General features: G+C 36.4%; 1 protein-coding gene across 6 annotated transcripts in view; it reads left to right on the top strand.

The window, feature by feature from the left end:
• Positions 1-19,991, top strand: part of ccser1 (coiled-coil serine-rich protein 1) — a 378,554-nt gene that overhangs the window by 174,608 nt on the left and 183,955 nt on the right. For all 6 annotated transcript variants that reach the window (XR_009062832.1, XM_057832960.1, XM_057832959.1 and 3 more), the window contains exon 9: positions 6,465-6,542. Coding sequence is in view for 5 of the 6 variants with exons in the window: in XM_057832960.1 (XP_057688943.1) it covers positions 6,465-6,542 (78 nt within the window). In the remaining variant the exon portion in view is untranslated. The remainder of the gene's footprint in view (positions 1-6,464; positions 6,543-19,991) is intronic.

Below are 19,991 nucleotides of genomic sequence, written 5' to 3'. Positions count from 1 at the left end.
TGTCGTGGGCTTGACTTTCATGCCAAACACAGACATTTCTAACCACCAACAAATTTGAACCTTATATACAGAGGTGACACTAAGGGGCAGTTTACATGGCAACTCTGCGACACAAAGACGCAATGACTGAGTAGCGGAATGGCCTCGCGTGCATATGGGGTCGTCAAAGACGAAAAATTCTGAATCCTGCTTTCAAAGTGGAAGAATTTGATTACGGGGGTCGCAGCGCATTCATATGAATGGAAACAGCCTTCGCTTTGATGACGTAGGCACTTGCACACGTCACATGTGGTTCTGTTAAACATTAAAAACAGCAAATGGTGGAACTTTGGCTTTAATTTACTGTTTTAATGATATTTTTACATTTGAATTAGGGCTGTCAAAATTATGGCGTTAACGGGCGGTAATTGATTTTTTAAATTAATCATGTTAAAATATTTGATGCAATTAACGCACATGCCCCGCTCAAACAGATTGAAATGACAGCACATTGTCATGTCCACTTGTTACTTGTGTTTTTTGGTGTTTTGTTGCCCTCTGCTGGCGCTTGCGTGCGACTGATTTTATGGGTTTCAGCACCATGAGCATTGTGTAATTATTGACATCAACAATGGTGAGCTACGAGTTTATTTTTTTGATTGAAAATTTTACAAATTTTATTAAAACGAAAACATTAAGAGGGGTTTTAATCTAAAATTTCTATAACTTGTACTAACATTTATCTTTTAAGAACTACAAGTCTTTCTATCCACGGATCGCTTTAACAGAATGTTAATGTTAATGCCATCTTGTTGATTTATTGTTCTAATACATAAATACAGTACTTATTTACAGTATGTTGAATGTATATATCCGTCTTGTGTCTTGTCTTTCCATTCCAACAATAATTTACAGAAAAATATGGCATATTTTAGAGATGGTTTGAATTGTGATTAATTACGATTAATTTTTAAGCTGTGATTAACTCGATTTAAAATTTTAATAGTTTGACAGCCCTAATTTAAATATGTTTGTTGAATGTTTCCATTTTTTGTGCCTATTTGAGCAAAAGGAAAATGCCATTGCTTGGAGTGGGCGGGCATGTTTTTTTTCGAGGTGAGGAGCTTGGTGGGGTCAAAGTGCATTATTCGCTGTCGCCTTGTGAATCTACACTGCCCCCTAAGGCCTGGCATGCATACTACATCGTTTTCATGCGGAATTGCGACATTGTTCGAATGGAGACGGAACCATATAAATGCAAATTTGAAATTGTTTGTATTCTCGGAGAGTCACCATGTAAAGGGCCCCTAAATTTAACATTTTAAGATTTTGCTATTCGGTGTCAAGTATGGTATGGAAAGCTCATCTACCCAGAAAAGTAAAATAGCTTCACGAAAAAAAATGTCTTATGCATGGTGGAAGTTGATTAAGTCGCTTTGTTTATTGAAAAACATGCATCTCCAAATTGAGTGACAAGAAAATGGTTGTTTTATTTATGCTCTGTGAGGTGATTAGAGTTCCATATTGAAGCTACTGTACAGAGTATACTTGATTTTCCACTCAGATAGATTACTCTCATGGATTCCTCAGACCTTCATGGTCGGCCTCAGGCCCTCTGTTTTTCTCCTGTCCTCTCCTCTGTATGTCCTTTATCTCTCGTTGTCCCCGTTTTTGTGTTGTTGTAACTTTTTACCATCCATTTTTCTCTTTTGAAGAACTAATGGCTACCTGTCCACCTGTCTATTTCTCTCAAACTTCTCTTTTTAGTATTTTCCTCCCTCCTTTTACCCCTTCCTTTGTTGAAATCTCATCCTGTGTAGAATTTTTAGCAGCTAGGCCGGTGAGTCTTTAAATGATTTATGCCTCGCTCTGCTATCCTCATTAACTTAAACCTTCTGATAAGCCAGCGTGTTGCCTGAGATCTTTTGGCACTTTGCGTTCAAAAGATGACACAGATTTTGATAATTCCATTAAATGACCGCCGCACGGCTGGAAGGTTTCAATTACAAAAAGATCGACAAATTTCCTTTTAATGTCTTTTCTGAGACCTATTTTTCGCCCTACGCAAAGCGCCCAATGAATATAAAACCACACATGTTAAAATATCATTTCAGGTCAATAAATTTCTCTGGACTGTAACATGATATAACACACCATGGTACAATACAAACTAGTGCTGCAACGATTAATCGATTAACTCGAGTGTTCGTTCAGAAAAAAAGATTTGAATTAAACTATGCTGCTTCGAGTATTCGTTTAATTTAAGTGGCGTTGTAATGGTTTATTTTGAAAGTGTTTGCATTTAGTTTTATTGATTTTGGTGGATACACTGCCTTCTAGTCTTCCTAATTTCACATGGCTGAATCCAGGTGCTCCCTGTTAAGACCAACATAAGCCAAGTTTTTGTTTGAGCTAATGTTTTTTTATTTTCTTTTTTAAATGCATTCGTAATTTAGTTTATAGGTATATTTAGCCTATTTTTGTGGGAATATGTGTCTGAACCATTTGTTAAAAGCACTGTAAAAAAAAGAGTTAGTTTGTAGCATTTAAACTAGTGGACTTTTGCTATGTAAGTTAGCCAATTGTTCTTTTGTTGTACATAGATCCTCATTCATTTATTTATAATGCCGTTTGAGGCTCAGCTCAGGTAATTTAATTTTTCATATTCCTTATCCGATTATTTGATTATTCGAACTAATGGTTCATCGATTAATCGACTACTAAAATAAGCGATAGCTGCAGCCCTAATACAAACCGTACCCTGGTCTAAGCTTCTTTACGGATTTTCATTTGGCCAAAGTCCACTTCGAGTCCTTGACGCTAATCATCCATTTTGAACTCTGCTTGTTACACAAAACTCTCTGTATTTGACTCCACACATTTACTATTACTCCAGTTTGTGCATCAGTTCGAATCTTTAGAGTTTGTACTTTTCCAATTGGCTATCCAATAAACAAGCAGTGTCTTCTGTCATAGCTTCTAATTAGGGCTGCAACTAATGATTATTTTTTATAATCGATTAATCGGACGGTTAATTAAGTGATTAATTAGGTAAATGTCACTTTTTTTTCCCAAATACCTACACAACTTAACTTGAATTTGTTTTTTAAGTAACAAAGAAGACAAAATGGATGACTATTTCCTTCAAAAATGTTTTATTACACCTTCCTGACTTACATGTTGTCTACAACTGTACTGTTTTAAGTACATAAAACTTGTTAAGGTTTTTATTAAAGGTTCCGAGTATGAAACATAAGAAGAAATTTTCAGTACACAAATAAGACAAAAGTCCTGTTCACGCAAATAAAAAAAGTGCTGCTGATTGACAATTTTTTCATCTTATGGGTAAAGGGCTGATATAAATTTGATCAATGACTTATTTTCTTTAAACAAACTAAACAACAAAATCGATTGAGGAGGAGGCAGATTGTCATGAATCTGTTTTCTTTATCAAACCGTTGTTCATAAATACAATCCAAATCCAATTTCATAGTACACTCTCTTGTATGACAATTTACAGTTTGAATGGGAGCTTGTGTTGAAAGGAGATTGTTAGACTGTATGAATGGGTTTATGTACGTGTTTTATTATTTTTTTTAAATAAAAAGAAATCAGACTATTTTACTATCTACCGTATTTTTCGGACTATAAGTCAGTTTTTTTCGTAGTTTGGCTTTGGGTGCGACTTATACTAAGGAGTGACTTATGTGTGAAATTATTAAAACATTACTATATCATTTCAAATGTTATTTTGCTAATTTGGAGTGACACTGATGGTTTGGTAAACTTGTTCGCATGTTCTTTATGCTATAGCTATCTGAACAACTTAATAGCTATGGCCACGTTCGCGATCTGCCTTTGGCAATGTGTGTTCAATTGCACTATTGACTTTTTTACACTGAAATGCATGCTTTTAGACAGACAGAGAGAGAGAGAGAGAGAGCTTTCACGCCCGCGATCGGACACTTCGAGCCAGTTGTGTGGTTGTTTGAACGATGTGCTAATGCTAGCATACGCATGCTAACCGTTTGTGTCATTGCTGTAATAGCAGCTAATTATCATTTATTTACGTTGATGCGAACCTGTTTGGCATAGAGGACAAAATGGATTTGTATTATTTCTATTTTTAGTTTCACTCTTCAAATGATGGCGTCATAACGATGGCCAAAATAAAGTCAGCAAATTATACGGACGTCCAGCATCGTTATATGCAGGGGTGCACATAAGTGGTCCGCATGCGCGCATGCGTACTGGACGTATACAAACGCGCTGGCCCTCAACGGCTTCCATACGCTTTTGCGTACCGATGCCTGACCACTGTATTTGCGGCGGACACGAGATAATCACTTCTCAAAATGTCGGAGGCAGGCCCCACTGAGTAATTATTTCCGTGTTCCCCCACCCCCATCAAAGGACAGACAGACGACAGAGACGTCACCGGAGCTACCGAAAAAAGGACTTTTGCTGAAAAGTGGCTGCAGGAGGTACCATAGCTAGAAGCAAATGATGCTCGCACGGATATGTGGTACAAAATTTGCCGTGAGAATCGCTGATAACGGCAACGCATTTTATGTTGGGTCCAAGAATTTCAGCCATCCAAACTTTGAAATGCCCGAAAAAAACAGAGCATGTGACAATTAGGCAAACTATCGATGTCAGGCAGCACCCCACTTGCCCTATGGACAAGTGGCGGAATAAAGTTAATGAAGAGCATCGCCATGCACTGACAAACGTGTTTTTGCTCACATTTCACAAAGCTAAACACGCACGTTCAATGAGCTCTTATGAGGAGGAGGACATCCCACTTTTACAAAGGCTTGGAGTTAATGTGGGAGCCGCATAATGCCCTTTATTTTGAATTAGTACTGCTTTTATGTTTATTTCTTTACATTTCACTTCAAAGTAATGGCAAATTTGTTGTGCCAGTTGATGTTAATCAGGCATTAATTGTTAATATAATTAATTAAAGGTATTTGGCTCTAACTAAAGCTTGTCATAATTTTATCGCATCAGGCGGGTCGGCTCTCAAGCTCAATGAGGACGAAGTCACATCTCCAGGTCCTCCTCTGAGAACCTGGGCAAAAAAATATGTGCACCCCTGGTTATATGGGAGTTTAGCTCACTGTATAGCCAGGACCTAGCCGTAGCGTCCTGGTGAGGACAGTACATTCGCATTTCGTTGTTCATGCATCATGTAAAATTATTATACTTTACACTTATTCAGCGTGTTGTTCTCTTTTGTATTTTTATTTTAAATTGCCTTTCAAGATGACATACAGTATATGTTCAATGTGTTGGATTTTTTTAATCAAGTAAATTTCCCCCAAAAATGCGACTCATACTCCGGTGCGACTTTTATATGTTTTTTTTCCTCTTCGTTGGGCATTTTATGGCTGGTGCGACTTATGCTCAGGTGTGACTTATAGTCTGAAAAATACAGTAATAATAACTCAAGTGCTAATATGCTTCTCCGGAACACAATACAAACGACACTTAAGACACTGATTAGCATAATTGCTATCTAGCTCAGCACTCCGTGCTAAGTAGTAACATCTAATCAACAAAGAATACAAACATTACAATTGATTTTTTTTGTTTTAAACTCACCTCTGATGGAGGCACACTGGATTTAGCAAAACAAAAGACAATGTAACTCTCGACACTTCGTAAAGTTATTGAATGAGCAACCCAACCTGAGTGTAGCAGATGGGCAGTGAACTCTCTCTCTCGCTCTCGCTCTCATCATTGGTGCGCGCAGCCTCACATTACACACAAACAAGGACCCAAACGGAACTGCTCAAAGCTGCAGGCAAAAATCGATGACCAAATTTGTTGGCAACTAATTTATTTATCGATTTTAATTCATTAATCGATTAGTTGTAGCAGCCTTACCTCCAATATAAGAAAAAAAAATGTTTCAAACTACAGCAGCACTGCTGATTTCTGTGCTGTGACTAGGTAGATGTTTAAGATATATTTCTATAGTAGTAGTTAGATTGTAGGTACAATCTCTAGACTCAGTTTCTGCGAGTCACAAACCTCCAAATAAATTGTATAAAAGTCAGAGCAGTAGGAGTTCACAGGACTGGGAGACCATCCCCAGGGATCGCTTAACCAATCAGAATGGCGGAAAGCAACTTCATTGCACCGTTCTGATTTGTTGCCGTCTCCTGTGATCACTCAACTTCTAACTACTGTCCTATACTGAAACATTAGTACTTGATTTGATTTTGAAAAATAAATCTCTGAACACCAAAGCCCAAGACATGTAATATGAATAATGAAATTGTTGTCGGTATATGTGTACCATTCCAGTTTGTGCCCTAATGAAAGAGGAATGAACCCAGGGGAATTCTTCTTCTCAACGTTTTAAAAACATTGAGAATGCAAACAGGACCAAAATGTTCTGCCTTATAAGACAGATGACTGGAGTGTTCAGCGTTGAAAAGTAATGTGCAACACAACATCTTGTTTTTTGTTTTCAGGACTGGAACAGAGAAGAGGCGTTGCTGCAGCAACTGAAGGAGAAAGACGAACTGATTCTCCGACTGCAGAGTGAACTGGTATGAATCTGAGTCTGCACACAACGCAGCCGTGAATAGTATGAATTTATCATCTTTAATGGAGATGGAACAGCATTCCCTCAATTTTGATTTAGATCATTATGCGGGAGAGCGCTGTCAGGCAAATAGGTTCAAATGACTGAACAGATTCATAATTTATAAGTCACATTATTTTCAAACTTGCCAAGCAGTGGCCATCTTTCTAATGGACTCATTCCCCAATTACTGTAATTTTTGGACTGTTAGCTGCATGTGACTATAAGGCTCAGTTCATACCCCAGGTCTTAATGCACAATTCCGATTTTTTTGTCATATATTTTTGGGGTGTGCCCGTTTAGACTGCCTTTGTCCATTGAGACCGTATTACGCATGCACACTAATTAGCAGTCTGACATGCGCTGAGCAAACTGTCCCGGAATGCGCAGAAGCATCAAAACAAATGGCCACACATGCTGGCTCTATGTCATTCTAGGTTGATCTTAATTTGATTTGCAAAAAGAGGACACAAATAACAGACATAAACTTGGCCTGCAATCAGGACTGAACAGGCCCTCGCAGTTTAGCGCGACCCTGACGTCACGCAACTCGGACAGCGCGCTGCTCAGGGTGGTGGCAGATCGTCCCCCTCTCATCATCTCATCAGAAACATGTGCACGAAACCCGCCTCGTTTTTTGTGTGGAACCTCTTTTGTGTTGTGGGCATGGGTGACAGAGATGCTTTTGTGTATCCTGAGATGAGAAATACATTCACACACCTAGGTGAAAAAACCTTATTGAAGAGGGTCGTACAAAAAAGGAGGCACTGGGCCAGTTTGACCAAGTTTGCCAAATTTCGTGGCTCTACAAGCTGCCATGTCCATGAAGTAATCTACTTCCTTTTAATGATGTAACGACACTGACCAACCTGAGAGGAACTGACATGTATAAGTACAATGAGTGACTTTCTGTTGTCACTAGGTGGTGCTGTAGGGTTGATGCAAATGATCCCTACAGGACCCTTTGGGATGTGACGCTCAGCAAGCAGAGGAAGTTTGGCGCAGATATGTTGTATATCTGCCAATTTATAACTGTTCAAAATTTGTGGTGAGACAAAATGGCGACAGTCATTTTCACTTTCCTGTTTGGACCCCTCTGCTTCAGTGAAACCTCAATACTCATCAGGGTCATTGAGGTCAATTTATTTATTTTTCCCTTGGAGCAGGAGCCTGTCTAGTGTAAAAAGGGTGTTTCCTGTTCCTAGCAGGGGGCACAAGGCCTAATGGTTAATATTTCAATGCAGTTCTGTTCAGGCTAGGATACCTCTCATACATGTCAGATATGAAAAAGAGTGAACCTTGGATCAGTGAGTTATTAGTCATTTACTGAATTTGGTGTTAAAAAAAAAAAAAAAAAGACAGACTTTGGCACCACGCCGAGGTCAGGTGAATGAAAACTCACAAATTTGATTAATTTAGATCTAATGTGTCTCATGAACAGTCTTACTAAATTTGAGGAGGATCCAACTGACTTTCTAGGCGCCAATGTCTCAAATGTGCACCCTGAAAATAGCATCGGATTGGATTTTAACCACATAAAACAGTGACCTAGATTGGATTTTAAGTGGTTTACTTCTACGCGACCTGTCCCGTTCACACCATCAAGTTAATGCCTAACTTGAGTCAGAAAAACACTCACACAAAACAAAAAATATGATTCGTACAAAGTTCGTGGTATGAACCTAGCCTAAGCCACACCAACCAAATTTGACGAAATGATATTTGTTCATATAAAAGCTGCAGACGTCCACATTCTATCATTGAATATTTACACCGAAACACAGGAACCTCATTAGCCTGTAAAAATCCATACATAATCCGCACTAGAGTATAAGCCACAGGGTTCAAAGTAGGCAAAAGAGTAGTGGAATATAGTTAAAAAAAAAAAAAAAACGATAGTTGCTGGAATAAATCATTTGACACATAACTACCACCCTCAGAAAGATACCATCTGCTGAATCTTTCTCAATGCTTTTGCTGACGCGAAGTAGGAGCCAGTTAACAATTTATCAGCGAAATTAAAATTTAGCTACTTATGGTACTTTGTAAATTCATTGACTGCGCAGTATAATAGGTGATCTCATGTTAAATTCCTTTAAAGGGCCACATGCACAGCAAATTTATAATGTCTAAATGTGATTATTTTTCTTAAATCGAGTCAAATAATTTTCTCCCTCTTGTTTTGAGAGTTAAAGACTAGTTAAGCGTCAGATTATTGCACTTAAAATAAATATTACTGTTTGTTCTAATGAATCCGATACATCTAAGTCATTTTTCACCTATATATATCAAGAAAAAAAAATGCTTTCAAATAATATTTGAACAATATCCTTGAATTAAAAACATTTCTGACTAACAAGCTTTTTTTTTTTTTTAAGATTAAATATACTAATTTATTGCTTAACAGAAATCTGCTAAACTTATTTTCAGCTAGCTATTTTTCTTATTTCAAGAAATCTGAGTAAAATTTACTTGAAACACTGGCAGATAATTTCACTTATTTCTAGTAGATTTACACTAAAAACAAGGGAATTCAGTTTTAAGGAGGTGTGTTTTTTATGGAGGTAAATTTGTGTCTTTATTATTCAATCAAAAAAAAGTTGCTTCAATCAAAATCATATTATATTTTCAATCAAAGAAAAAGTCACTTCAATTAAAAAAAAGCGTTTGAATGCAAAAATATATTTCAAACTCAAAATAAATGCATTTGAAAACAATTTTTCTTTGATTTTTTTTTTTTTTTATTTAAGTCTTTTTTTTTTTTTTGGATTGAAACAACTTTTTTGATTGAAGTGGTGTAGTTTTGCGTTTGGGCAACATTTTGGCTAGGACATTTGTGTTTTTATTGTTCAATCAAAAAATAAGTTGCTTCCAAAAAAAAAAAAAAAAATCTCAAAAGAAAAATCCCTTCAATTAAAAATTAAGAAAAAATATCATAGAAAAAACGTTTTTGAAAGCGAAAAAAGATTTGAGACTCAGAAATTTACATTTGAACACTCAATTTTTCATTGAAACTGTTTTCTTTGATTGAAGCAATCCTTTTTGTGGTTGGGCCATATTACGGGTAAGAAATTTGTGTCTAAATCGTTCAATCCCCCAAAAAGTTGCTTCCAAAAAAAAAAAAAAAATTATAATAATATTAACCTTTTTCAATCAAAGAAAAAAAATCACTTGCAAAAATAAAATTGCCCTTCACTAAAAAAAAATTTTTTTTAAATAATAAAGACAGCCAAAATGTGGCCCAAATGTAAAACTAAATTACTTCAATCAAAAAGGTTGTTTCAATCAAAGAAAACTTGACTTCAATCCAAAAAATCAAAGAAAATTAGTTTTCAAATGCATTTCTTTGAGTTTCAAATTTATTTTTGCATTGAAACACATTTTTTTTTGGATTGAAGTGACATTTTTTTGGATTGAAAACACTTATTTTGATTGAAGCGACTTTTTTTTTTTTTTTTTTTTGATGCGACTTTTTTGATTGAAGTGGTGTAGTTTTGCGTTTCGGCCACATTTTGGCTAGGACATTTGTGTTTTTATTGTTCAATCAAAAAATAAGTTGCTTCAAACAAAAAAAAATATTTTCAAAAGAAAAATCCCTTCAATCAAAAAAAAAAAAAAAAAAAAAAAATCAATCATAGAAAAAAGGTTTTTGAAAGCGAAAAAATATTTGAGACTCAGAAATTTGCATTTGAACACTTAATTTTTCATTGAACCTATTTTCTTTGATTGAAGCAATCCTTTTTGTGGTTGGGCCATATTATGGGTAGGAAATTTGTGTCTAAATCGTTCAATCCCCAAAAAAGTTGCTTCCAAAAAAAAAAAAAAAAAAAAAAAAATGATTTGCAAAAATAAAATTGCCCTTCCCTAAAAAAAAAATATATTTTTTAATAATAAAGACACAAATGTCCTAGCCAAAATGTGGCCCAAATGTAAAACTAAATTACTTCAATCAAAAAGGTTGTTTCAATCAAAGAAAACTTGACTTCAATCCAAAAAAAAAAAAAAAAAATCAAAGAAAATTAGTTTTCAAATGCATTTTTTGAGTTTCAAATTTATTTTTGCATTCAAACACTTTTTTTTTTTTTGATTGAAGTGACTTTTTTTTTTGGACTGAAAATACATATTTTGATTGAAGCGACTTTTTTTTTTTTTGATTGAATAATAAAGACACAAATCTACCTCCATAGTTTTTGCATTGTGGTCACATATTGTTGGCTAAATTGATATTTATGTACTTGGGAAGCTACATGACTTACTTTTTACGATTTCATTTCATTTGTACTTGGTTACACACAAAAAAACAGTTAAATGAATAGTTCTCAGTTAAAAAAAAAAAAAAAAGATGCTATGTGGTTTCAACAGTCAAGAATATTTATGGATGAATGGCACAAGATATTGAGAAAGTTAAAAGCTGCTCGTTTTAGATCTGTCGTGAAAAAACTTTTCTTAACTTTTGAAGTAAATAAAGCAATGACAATGTTTTTCCTAAGTTTTAACGTGAACGAATTAAGTATTTAACTGGCTTTGAAGAGTGGTTCTTGGGATTTTTTTTTTATTAGCCCCTTTTAAAATAAAAAGATGTCAAAGATGTATTTTCTGTCTAAGACTAACAATGTTGTCTTTTCTACCAAAGACCCCTCAAAGCAGCGGGTGCAGTCATTTAAAAGCCCGGAAAAAATATAAAAAGGCAAAATAATTGATGAGCACCATAACGGTTTGAAGGCTTGCTATCTATTATACATAGTGTGCTATAAAGAAGCCAGGCTTATTAGATCATTATAACCTTGGTAGTATTAATGTGCATCTAATTGTGAGTTTATAGCAATTTTTCAACTAATTCGCAAAAGGGATTTTTTTCAATCATGATTCAGTGGCTCAAAAGGATGGTCATTACTTTATATTCCAGTCAATGTTGTGTAAGGGAGGTTCACCAACAGTTTTGAGAGCTCCTGATTGATGTCTTAGCTTGTTTATTTATGAATCAATAACACTGACATTCATCTGTGACAATAGTGTTCATGCCAATGACATCTCTAAATAAGTATGAACAATGATTTCACAAGCAAGGAAATGCTTAATATGCTACACTTTGTTGGTATGAATCTCTACAAGTGTTAACATTGTCAAAATATAACATCTCTAAGCAATCACAATGTTGTATTACTGGTGAGCTATTTTAAGAACAACCTACTTCTGTGGTCAGCAACAGAGTTGGATAGTAAATAACGTGAGGACATCATAGACGAAGGTGTGCAGCGGAAGGACAGCCAAGGCTACTTTAAAGATCCTAGCATTCGTGGCTGTTTTGAGCTCATCTTTCAGACTGGAGGCTGGCTTGACCGCCATCGTAAAAATGAAGAAATCTAGTGAGCCTTGAATAAGCCTGAGAATATCCAGTTTTACTTCTCTGCGTGTACAGTATAGGTGCGTGGTAGATCTGTGTTGCACCAGGTACCACTGCTGTTTTTATATGTAACAAAATAATCTGATAGTTTTTTATTTATTATTATTATTTTTTTTAGTACCTGTACTTTTAAGGGATCCACGGATAGAAAGACTTGTAGTTCTTTAAATATAAACATTATTGTGAGTTAAGATTAGAGATGTCCCGATCGCCGATCGATCGGGTCCGATCACGTCATTTTCAAAGTATTGGAATCGGCAAAACAATATCGGCCACGCCTTTTTTTAATATATCTATATTTTTTAATTAAATCATTTTCTAATTGTATTTAACGTTACAGACATAATATGTTACTCATCCAGAGTCTTTAGTTTAGGCTTAAGGTAGGGTTATCAAATTTATCCCGATAACGGCGGTAATTAATTTTTTTGAAAATGTATCACGTTAAAATATTTAACGCAATAAATGCATGCGTTGCACTTTCCACTCACGCATTGTCGTGCTCAATCTGTAATGGCGCCGTTTTATCTATATAGAGAGATAAAAGGCAGCGTAAAATGATTAGAGTGAATTTTCGCAGCCTTTGGAACCTTTTATTACTAGGCTAAAGCCTTACAATCCCTCTCCCGATGATTAGAAAGATCATGGGAAGCAATGTGGGGAAGCAAGGTAGCAATTGATCTTTGTCTTTACACCTTAAGTTATTTCCCAACGCAGAGAAGATATATCAATTGGTAGCACTATGCACAGTCATGGTTCCACTTCCCATCATGCATTTGGGTTGAATGGCTGCAGTGTCATTCACTGAAAGCTCAACAAATACACTAGATGGCAATATTTAGTCACAATATACAAAGTCACAAGTCTTTCTATCCGTGTATCCCTCTCACAGAAAGAATGTTAATAATGTAAATGGCATCTTGAAGATTTATTGTCATAATAAACAAATACAGTACTTATGTACTGTATGTTGAATTTATATATTCATCCGAGTTTTATTCATTTTTTTCTTAATGCATTGCCAAAATGTATATGGTCAGGAAAAATTATCGGGAATGATTGGAATTGAATCGGGAGCAAAAAAAAAAGCAATCGGATCGGGAAATATCAGGATCGGCAGATACTCAAACTAAAACGATCGGGATCGGATCGGGAGCAAAAAAACATGATCGGAACAACCCTAGTTAAAATAATTTGTTATTGAAACCCTTCTGGATGTTTTTGTTTGTATGCAATTTGTAAAACTAGTTTAAGTAGTAGGTCGCCATTGTTGTTGACATCACATGGTTACGCTGCCGGGCTTCAAGAGTATGACTGTAGCGACATAAACATGTGATCTGTTCAACCCTTTCAATTTGAACCCGAGAAGAACACGAATGTCCATGACAGTCCTGTCAGTATTTCACAAAACGGGCAGCAAAAGCAAAATGAATAGGAAAGACTGGCTGAGACATGACGAGAGTAGGACAAAAAAAACTGTGTTCTGCCAAAATGTGCTACACCGGCGAAACGTGCTCCAAAAGGCGAATTTGTACTTTTTGAAAGTACTACTGTGCACTTTCAGCTTGTTTTGTTTAGATGCATACAGACAGAACATACGAAAGATGCCTTAAGCAAATACTTAAACATAGTAAACGATTACAATTTTTAATCGAGTTAATTACAGCTTGAAAATTAATTAATCACAATTCAAACCATCTATAAAATGTGCCATATTTTTCTGTAAATTATTGTTGGAATGGAAAGATAAGACACAAAACGGATATATACATTCAACATACGGTACATAAGTACTGTATTTGTTTATTATAACAATAAATCAACAAGATAGCTAAAACATTATTAACATTCTCTTAAAGCGATCCATGGATAGAAAGTAGTTCTTAAAAGATAAATGTTAGTACAAGTTATAGAAATTTTATTTCAAACCCCTCTTAATGTTTTCGTTTTAATAAAATTTGTAAAATTTTCAATCAAAAAAATAAACTAGTAGCTCGCCATTGTTGATGTCAACAATTACACAATGCTCATGGTGCTTGAAACCCATAAAATCAGTCGCACCCAAGCGCCAGCAGAGGGCAACAAAACACCAAAAAACACAAGTAACAAGTGGACAATACACTGTGCTGTCATTTTAATCTGTTTGAGCGGGGCATGTGCGTTAAATGCCTCAAATATTTTATTGTGATTAATTTGAAAAATTAAATACCGGCCGTTAACGTGATAATTTTGACAGCCCTAATAGTAGACATGTACCGGTTACCGGTTTCACGGTTTACCGTGGTGTGAAAACGTTGCGGTTTCAAAACCACTAAAATTTTCCGTCATACCTTAGTACGGTATTTGAAGTGGCTTGGTGCGGCAGCGCTCACCCTTCCCGTTTGTTGCCGTGAGTGTCATTGACGCTATTCTGCTAAACAGCCAGCAAACCCAAAAACACACCCTCCAAACTCAAGGCGTACTTTTCTTCAATTTATTGAGCTCTCAAATCGTGGTGAAATATACAAATGAATACATTTAAAACGTTGTACAATTCGATTTTTCCACGTGTGATTAGGTTCAACAGGATAGCAGTAGCACCATTAAAAAGTTCGCCAAAAACAAAACACACATTTTCCTTTCAAATTCAATATACAAACTTACTAAAACTTACAAAGACGAATGTTAGCCTAGGCTAAGCTGGGAGAGCAGCTTCGTCGAAATTTTATGTCTCACAGCCGCTGAGTGAGAAACAAGCTTGAGTGGAAGAAGGGGGGAAGAAAAAGGATCGCGTCAAAGATCGCTAAATTAGAAAGGAGGTCTCACTCCTCTCTTTTTTTTTGTAGATGAAACCTTTCCTCAACAATATTTACATTTTAACTAATTTATAAAACTAACTTATACATTTTTAACTAACTTAACTTTAATTAACTTATGAATTCTTTGTTCTTTTTAACACAAAGGCATGGCATCATGTAGACCAGAGTTGACACAGTGGCTGAAAATGGCGAAACTTCACTTGAGCTCCCCCCCCCTCAAAAAAAGTCATACAGTATATATTTTTATTTAGAAGTGTTTTGACTTTTTTATAGCAATTATCTTGTTCTTACTCTAATATTGAGCAACTTGAGCTGTGGCTGTGGGTATAGTCTAGGTTCTATTTATTTTAATTTTATATAAAATATTTGTTATTTTTTGTTAATTATCTATTTTCACATTATATTCATGTTCCAATTTGCAAATATGTTTTGAAAAAAAATCCTGTTCAATGGAAAAAAAAAAAACAAACATTTTTTTTCTTTTCTTTTTTTTTTTAAACCCATACATCTAAAAATTTTGGAGCTATAATTGCAATACCGTGATACCGTGAAACCGCGGTATTTTTGCTCACGTCTCATACCGGCACATGCCTACCTAATAGTAATAGAATTTTATTTCCTATACAAAAACTCCAACACACACTGTAGGTGAAATAGAATACTGTCTTTGTAGTAGCTTAGTAGTAGTACATAAACGATCCAGCATAAATGTCTACTGCTATTGAACACTCATTGTATGGAGAAAATGCACGAGCATGAGAAATTTGGACCGACATTTTTTTTTTTTTTCTCTCTCTTACTGAATTGGGTCTGTTATAAGGGGTTGCCGGCCCTGTCTCATGACTATCTTTTGTTCTGTTGGCCATTGGCCATTCCGCTTTTGTTTTGACCATGATGACAAGGAGTCTAGTTGAAAGGACAGAACCCAGAGTGAGTATAAAAAAAAACAAATTAAAAATCACATTTACATGATAGTGGGGTGTCTCATTTGTAGGGAAGTGGGTGTTTTTGCATGACAGTGACAGTGGCTCTGGGTCCAGTTTATTATGCCCTGGGCAGGAGAATCTCACATGCAGGGGTAGTTATGTAAATGCTTTTATGTATATACAGTAACAGTGGGACAGAAGGACACGCTCATAGCACATTTTAAAAAACAGGGACATAAAAATTTTAGTTGGTTGTTTGATTTCACACTTGATGGTTGGGAATGCACTCAAGAGACCCAACTCTATTTATACAAGCAATTAAAAAGTCAATTTTCCACAATATGTTCCCTTTAAGTGTTGTTTGCCACAATATTGTTGTCATTGTTTGTCCGTCATTTGTCACCTGCTCTATCGAAGCGGCACAATGCGGACATGATGCCAGGCCTCAGCAGGATTATGTGCTAGCGTTTTACATCGGAGCATGATGAGAGATGCCAGTCACCATCCACTAGCTTGTGTCTCATTTGGCATCTGTCTCTGATTAGCTGTCTAGCACGCATGTCTCAATCTTGTCAGCATTCTTGTGCTTCAGCGTCCTTTTGAACGACTTCTCGACTACTCTCTCATCCAACTGCACCATGCACAAATGCACATCTTCCACCTGTTTTGACAAAGAGCTTTAGTAAAAGCGATGGCAACGTAGGATACTTTAATATGGATCAAGATTGTAATAGGTAAATTAAAACATAGCTGCCATTCCTCTAGTAGTTGGCATGCGCCAATTATTTGTAAGGTTGAAAATACAGTGGTATGAAAAAGTATCTGAACCTTTTGGAATTTTTCACATTTCTGCATAAAATCACCATCAAATGTGATCTAATCTTTGTCAAAATCACACAGATGTAAAAACAGTGTCTGCTTTAACGAAAACCACTCATGTTATATTTTGACAATGTGGTGTGGCTCAGTGGTAGAGTAGTTGTCCCCCAACCCAGAGGTTGTGGTTTCAAGTCTACGCCCTGATGAACTCACCTAAGTATCCTTGAGCAATATACTGAACCCCACATTGCTCCTGGTGCTGCGTCACCAGTAGGTGGATGGCGATGTAGTGTAAAGCGCTTTGAGAAACTTGAAAGGTGGAAAAGCTCTATACAAGTATAACAACATTTACCAAACATTTATAGGTTAGAAGATAGCATGCAAATAATGACAGAAGGGGGAAAAAAAAAAAAGTGAATCCTCTGCCTAAGGAGACCTAAAGAGCAATTTAAACCAATTTTTACCAAACAATTTAAGTCAGGTGTGTGCCCAATCACTGATGAGTGGTTTAAAGCTGCCCTGCACACAATAAAACACACACCTGGTAAGAATTGTCTTGTTGAGAAGCATTGTCTGATGTGTATCATGGCTTGGTCAAAAGAGCTGTCTGGAGACCTGCGATCAAGGATTATTTATTTGTACAAAGCTGGGAAAGGATACAAAACCATCTGTAAAAGTCTGGATGATCATCAATCGACAGAGAAGTTGTTCACAAAGGAGTATGGCACTGTTGCTTCTCTCCCAAGTAGTGGCCGTCCACCAAAGATGACTCCAAGAGCTAAGCACAGAATACTCAGAGAGAAAAAAAGAACCATAGTGTCTGCTAAAGACTTACAGAAATCACTGGCACAGTCCAATGTTTCTGTGCACACATCAAATATATGTAAAACTATGGCCAAGAATGGTGTTCATAGGAGGACTCCACGGAGGAAGCCACTGCTGTCTTAAAAAACAACAACATTTTTTGCTTGTTTAATGTTCGCAAAAAGGCACTTGGACACTCCACAGAAGTTTTGGCAAAATATTTTGTGGACTGATGAAACCAAAGTTTAATTGTTTGGGAGTAACACACAACGTCATGTGTGGAGGAAAAACTGAACAGCTCACACTATGGTACAATGGTTTAAACTCATGCATTGCTCAGAAGGTTCCCCTGATGAAGCATGTATATGTGAAGTTTGTCAGGGACCATCTGAATGATGCAGAGGGGTCATGGGAGAAAGTCATGTGGTCAGATGAGACCAAAGTAGATTTTGTTGCAAACTTTATTCATCGTGTGTGGAGGAAAAAGAAGGATGGGTACAATCCCAAGAACACCATCCCCACTGTGAAATATGGGGTCGGAAACCTCATGCTTTGGGGCTGCTTTTCGGCAAAGGGGGCAGGACGACTGTACTGTATGAAGCAGAGGCTGAACGGTGAAACGTATCGTCATATTTTGAGCCACAACCTCCTTCCTTAGTCAGAGACTTGAAGATCTTGAAGAGACTTGCACAAGGGGTGCAAATACTTCTGCTCCTGACTGTATAAGGTGCATCGGATTATAAGGCGCACTGTCTGCTTTTGACAAAAATTGAAGGCTTTTAGGTGTGCCTTGTAGTGCAGAAAATACGGTACATACACGTGACTACTTACTTAAGTAACGTCAGTGCGTCAGGTCTCTCACAATATCTCTGACTTGCATGTTGATTCTCCCCTCACCGCCTATAGTCGATGTTAGTTCAAAAGCTATAGTGTATAAATTATACCCGACAAACTTGTCAAACCCACATTTCACTTTATTAAATTGACAGGGGTGAGCGGTTCGTACGAGCTAGTGTGTACCTTGTATGAGAGATAGAGACAGAGAGACATAGAAGGGAAACCTTGCCTGCCGTTGCCAAGTTTAAATGCGGCACTTTGAAGGAAAGGGCAACTCATAGCCAAAGCTCCACCCACCTGCGTCTGTAAATCTGCCAGTGAAACCTATTAATTATCTCCTACAAGGACCTATCCACAGGCTGGCCATCACTGGCTGTCACTTTTAACAGCTTTTCCGTTCGTCCTCGCTGATGCATTTTGCTGAAAGGACTTTTCTTTAACATACAAAGTAGAACTGTGAAAATACTGTCATGCTTTTCATACGAGTAGCGAACCATTTTTTAAAACGCTTCAACCCCGTGCTTAAATTTTTAGGAGTGGATCAGTAAAATTTGCTGTACAATAACCTCCCCACTATTCACCAAGTATGGAGGCCAAGCCCCCTGCATAGCCATGAAAAATGACTTGGATGGGAATGAGAGTGTGACTATGTGCCGTGTGATTGACAGTTGACCAATCCAGGGTGTAACCCGGTTTATTTGCATTCCGCCCTTCACATGGCCAGTACCGGTAATATGTGTCATTTTCTGCCTTTTTTTCCATTATTAAAGACACAGAATGGGGGGAATACTAAGACACCCCAGCCATTTTTAGGTTATCAGATCCCTAAAAGCAGAGGTGGGTAGAGTCGCCAAAAATTTTACCCAAGTAAGAGTAGCGTTACTTCAAAATAATATTACTCAAGTCAAAGTAAAAGTAGTCGTTCAAATATGTACTCAAGTACTAGTAAAAAAGTATTTGGTGAAGTGATGTTACTCAAGTAATGAGTAACATTGTGGGTAACTGCTTCCATTTTTTTGTTGGATTTTTTTTTTTCCCCAAACAATGGTATTTTTTTTTTCTGAGCACAAAGTTATCTCTATGAACTGTTGTTATAATGATACTGTACAGTAATCCATTTCATAACCACATTAAACCAAAGGGTTCATTGAATCCTGACGAGAGAAAAAAAAAAAATTACATAAATAAAGTTTTATTCGTCCAAAGAGCATGAGTGCCCTCTGGTGGAAAAAATAGTTCCTCGTTTAAATAGTGAAGAGTTCCTTCAGTATTACCAATGTTGTTAATCTTACTTAAAAAAAGTAATTAATTCTAGTTACAAATTACTTCTCCCAAAAAGTAATTGTGTGAGTAACTCAGTTACCTGAATGTAAGAGTAATTAGTTACCTGGCAAAGTAACTGGTGATAATTTTCATGTTTAAAAAAGAAAAAAAAAATCTCACAAAACAAAAACAAACAAACAAACAAAAAAAACGTAGGTCACACTATGTGAAGTTTAAAAGGTTTTTCGGACAGTTGGCCCTTGCCCAATTCTTTACCCTAATTTACCCTTTACCCTGAATCAACCGTTAAAAGTTGTTAAAATCGCTTCCATTATTGCATTAGTTCCCTTCTGTCTACTTTTGACATGTGGAAGTTTTAAAACTGTTTCATTATTTAAAAATAGATTCAGGTCAAGATTTTGCCGATTTAGGAGTATTTTAGATAAAAAATTACTCAGGTTCGCTAGGAAGGTTCTCTACAACAGAGCCTTCCTAAGAAGTCTACTGCTTTAAGATGGCTGCTGTTTACTAACGCATCTAGTTCCTATTTTGTACATGTTGCT

Source organism: Corythoichthys intestinalis, chromosome 3 (genome assembly GCF_030265065.1).
Source record: "Corythoichthys intestinalis isolate RoL2023-P3 chromosome 3, ASM3026506v1, whole genome shotgun sequence".
Lineage (NCBI taxonomy): Eukaryota > Metazoa > Chordata > Actinopteri > Syngnathiformes > Syngnathidae > Corythoichthys > Corythoichthys intestinalis.
Note: the sequence above shows the minus strand (reverse complement) of the source record. Positions and strands in the feature narration are given on the sequence as shown.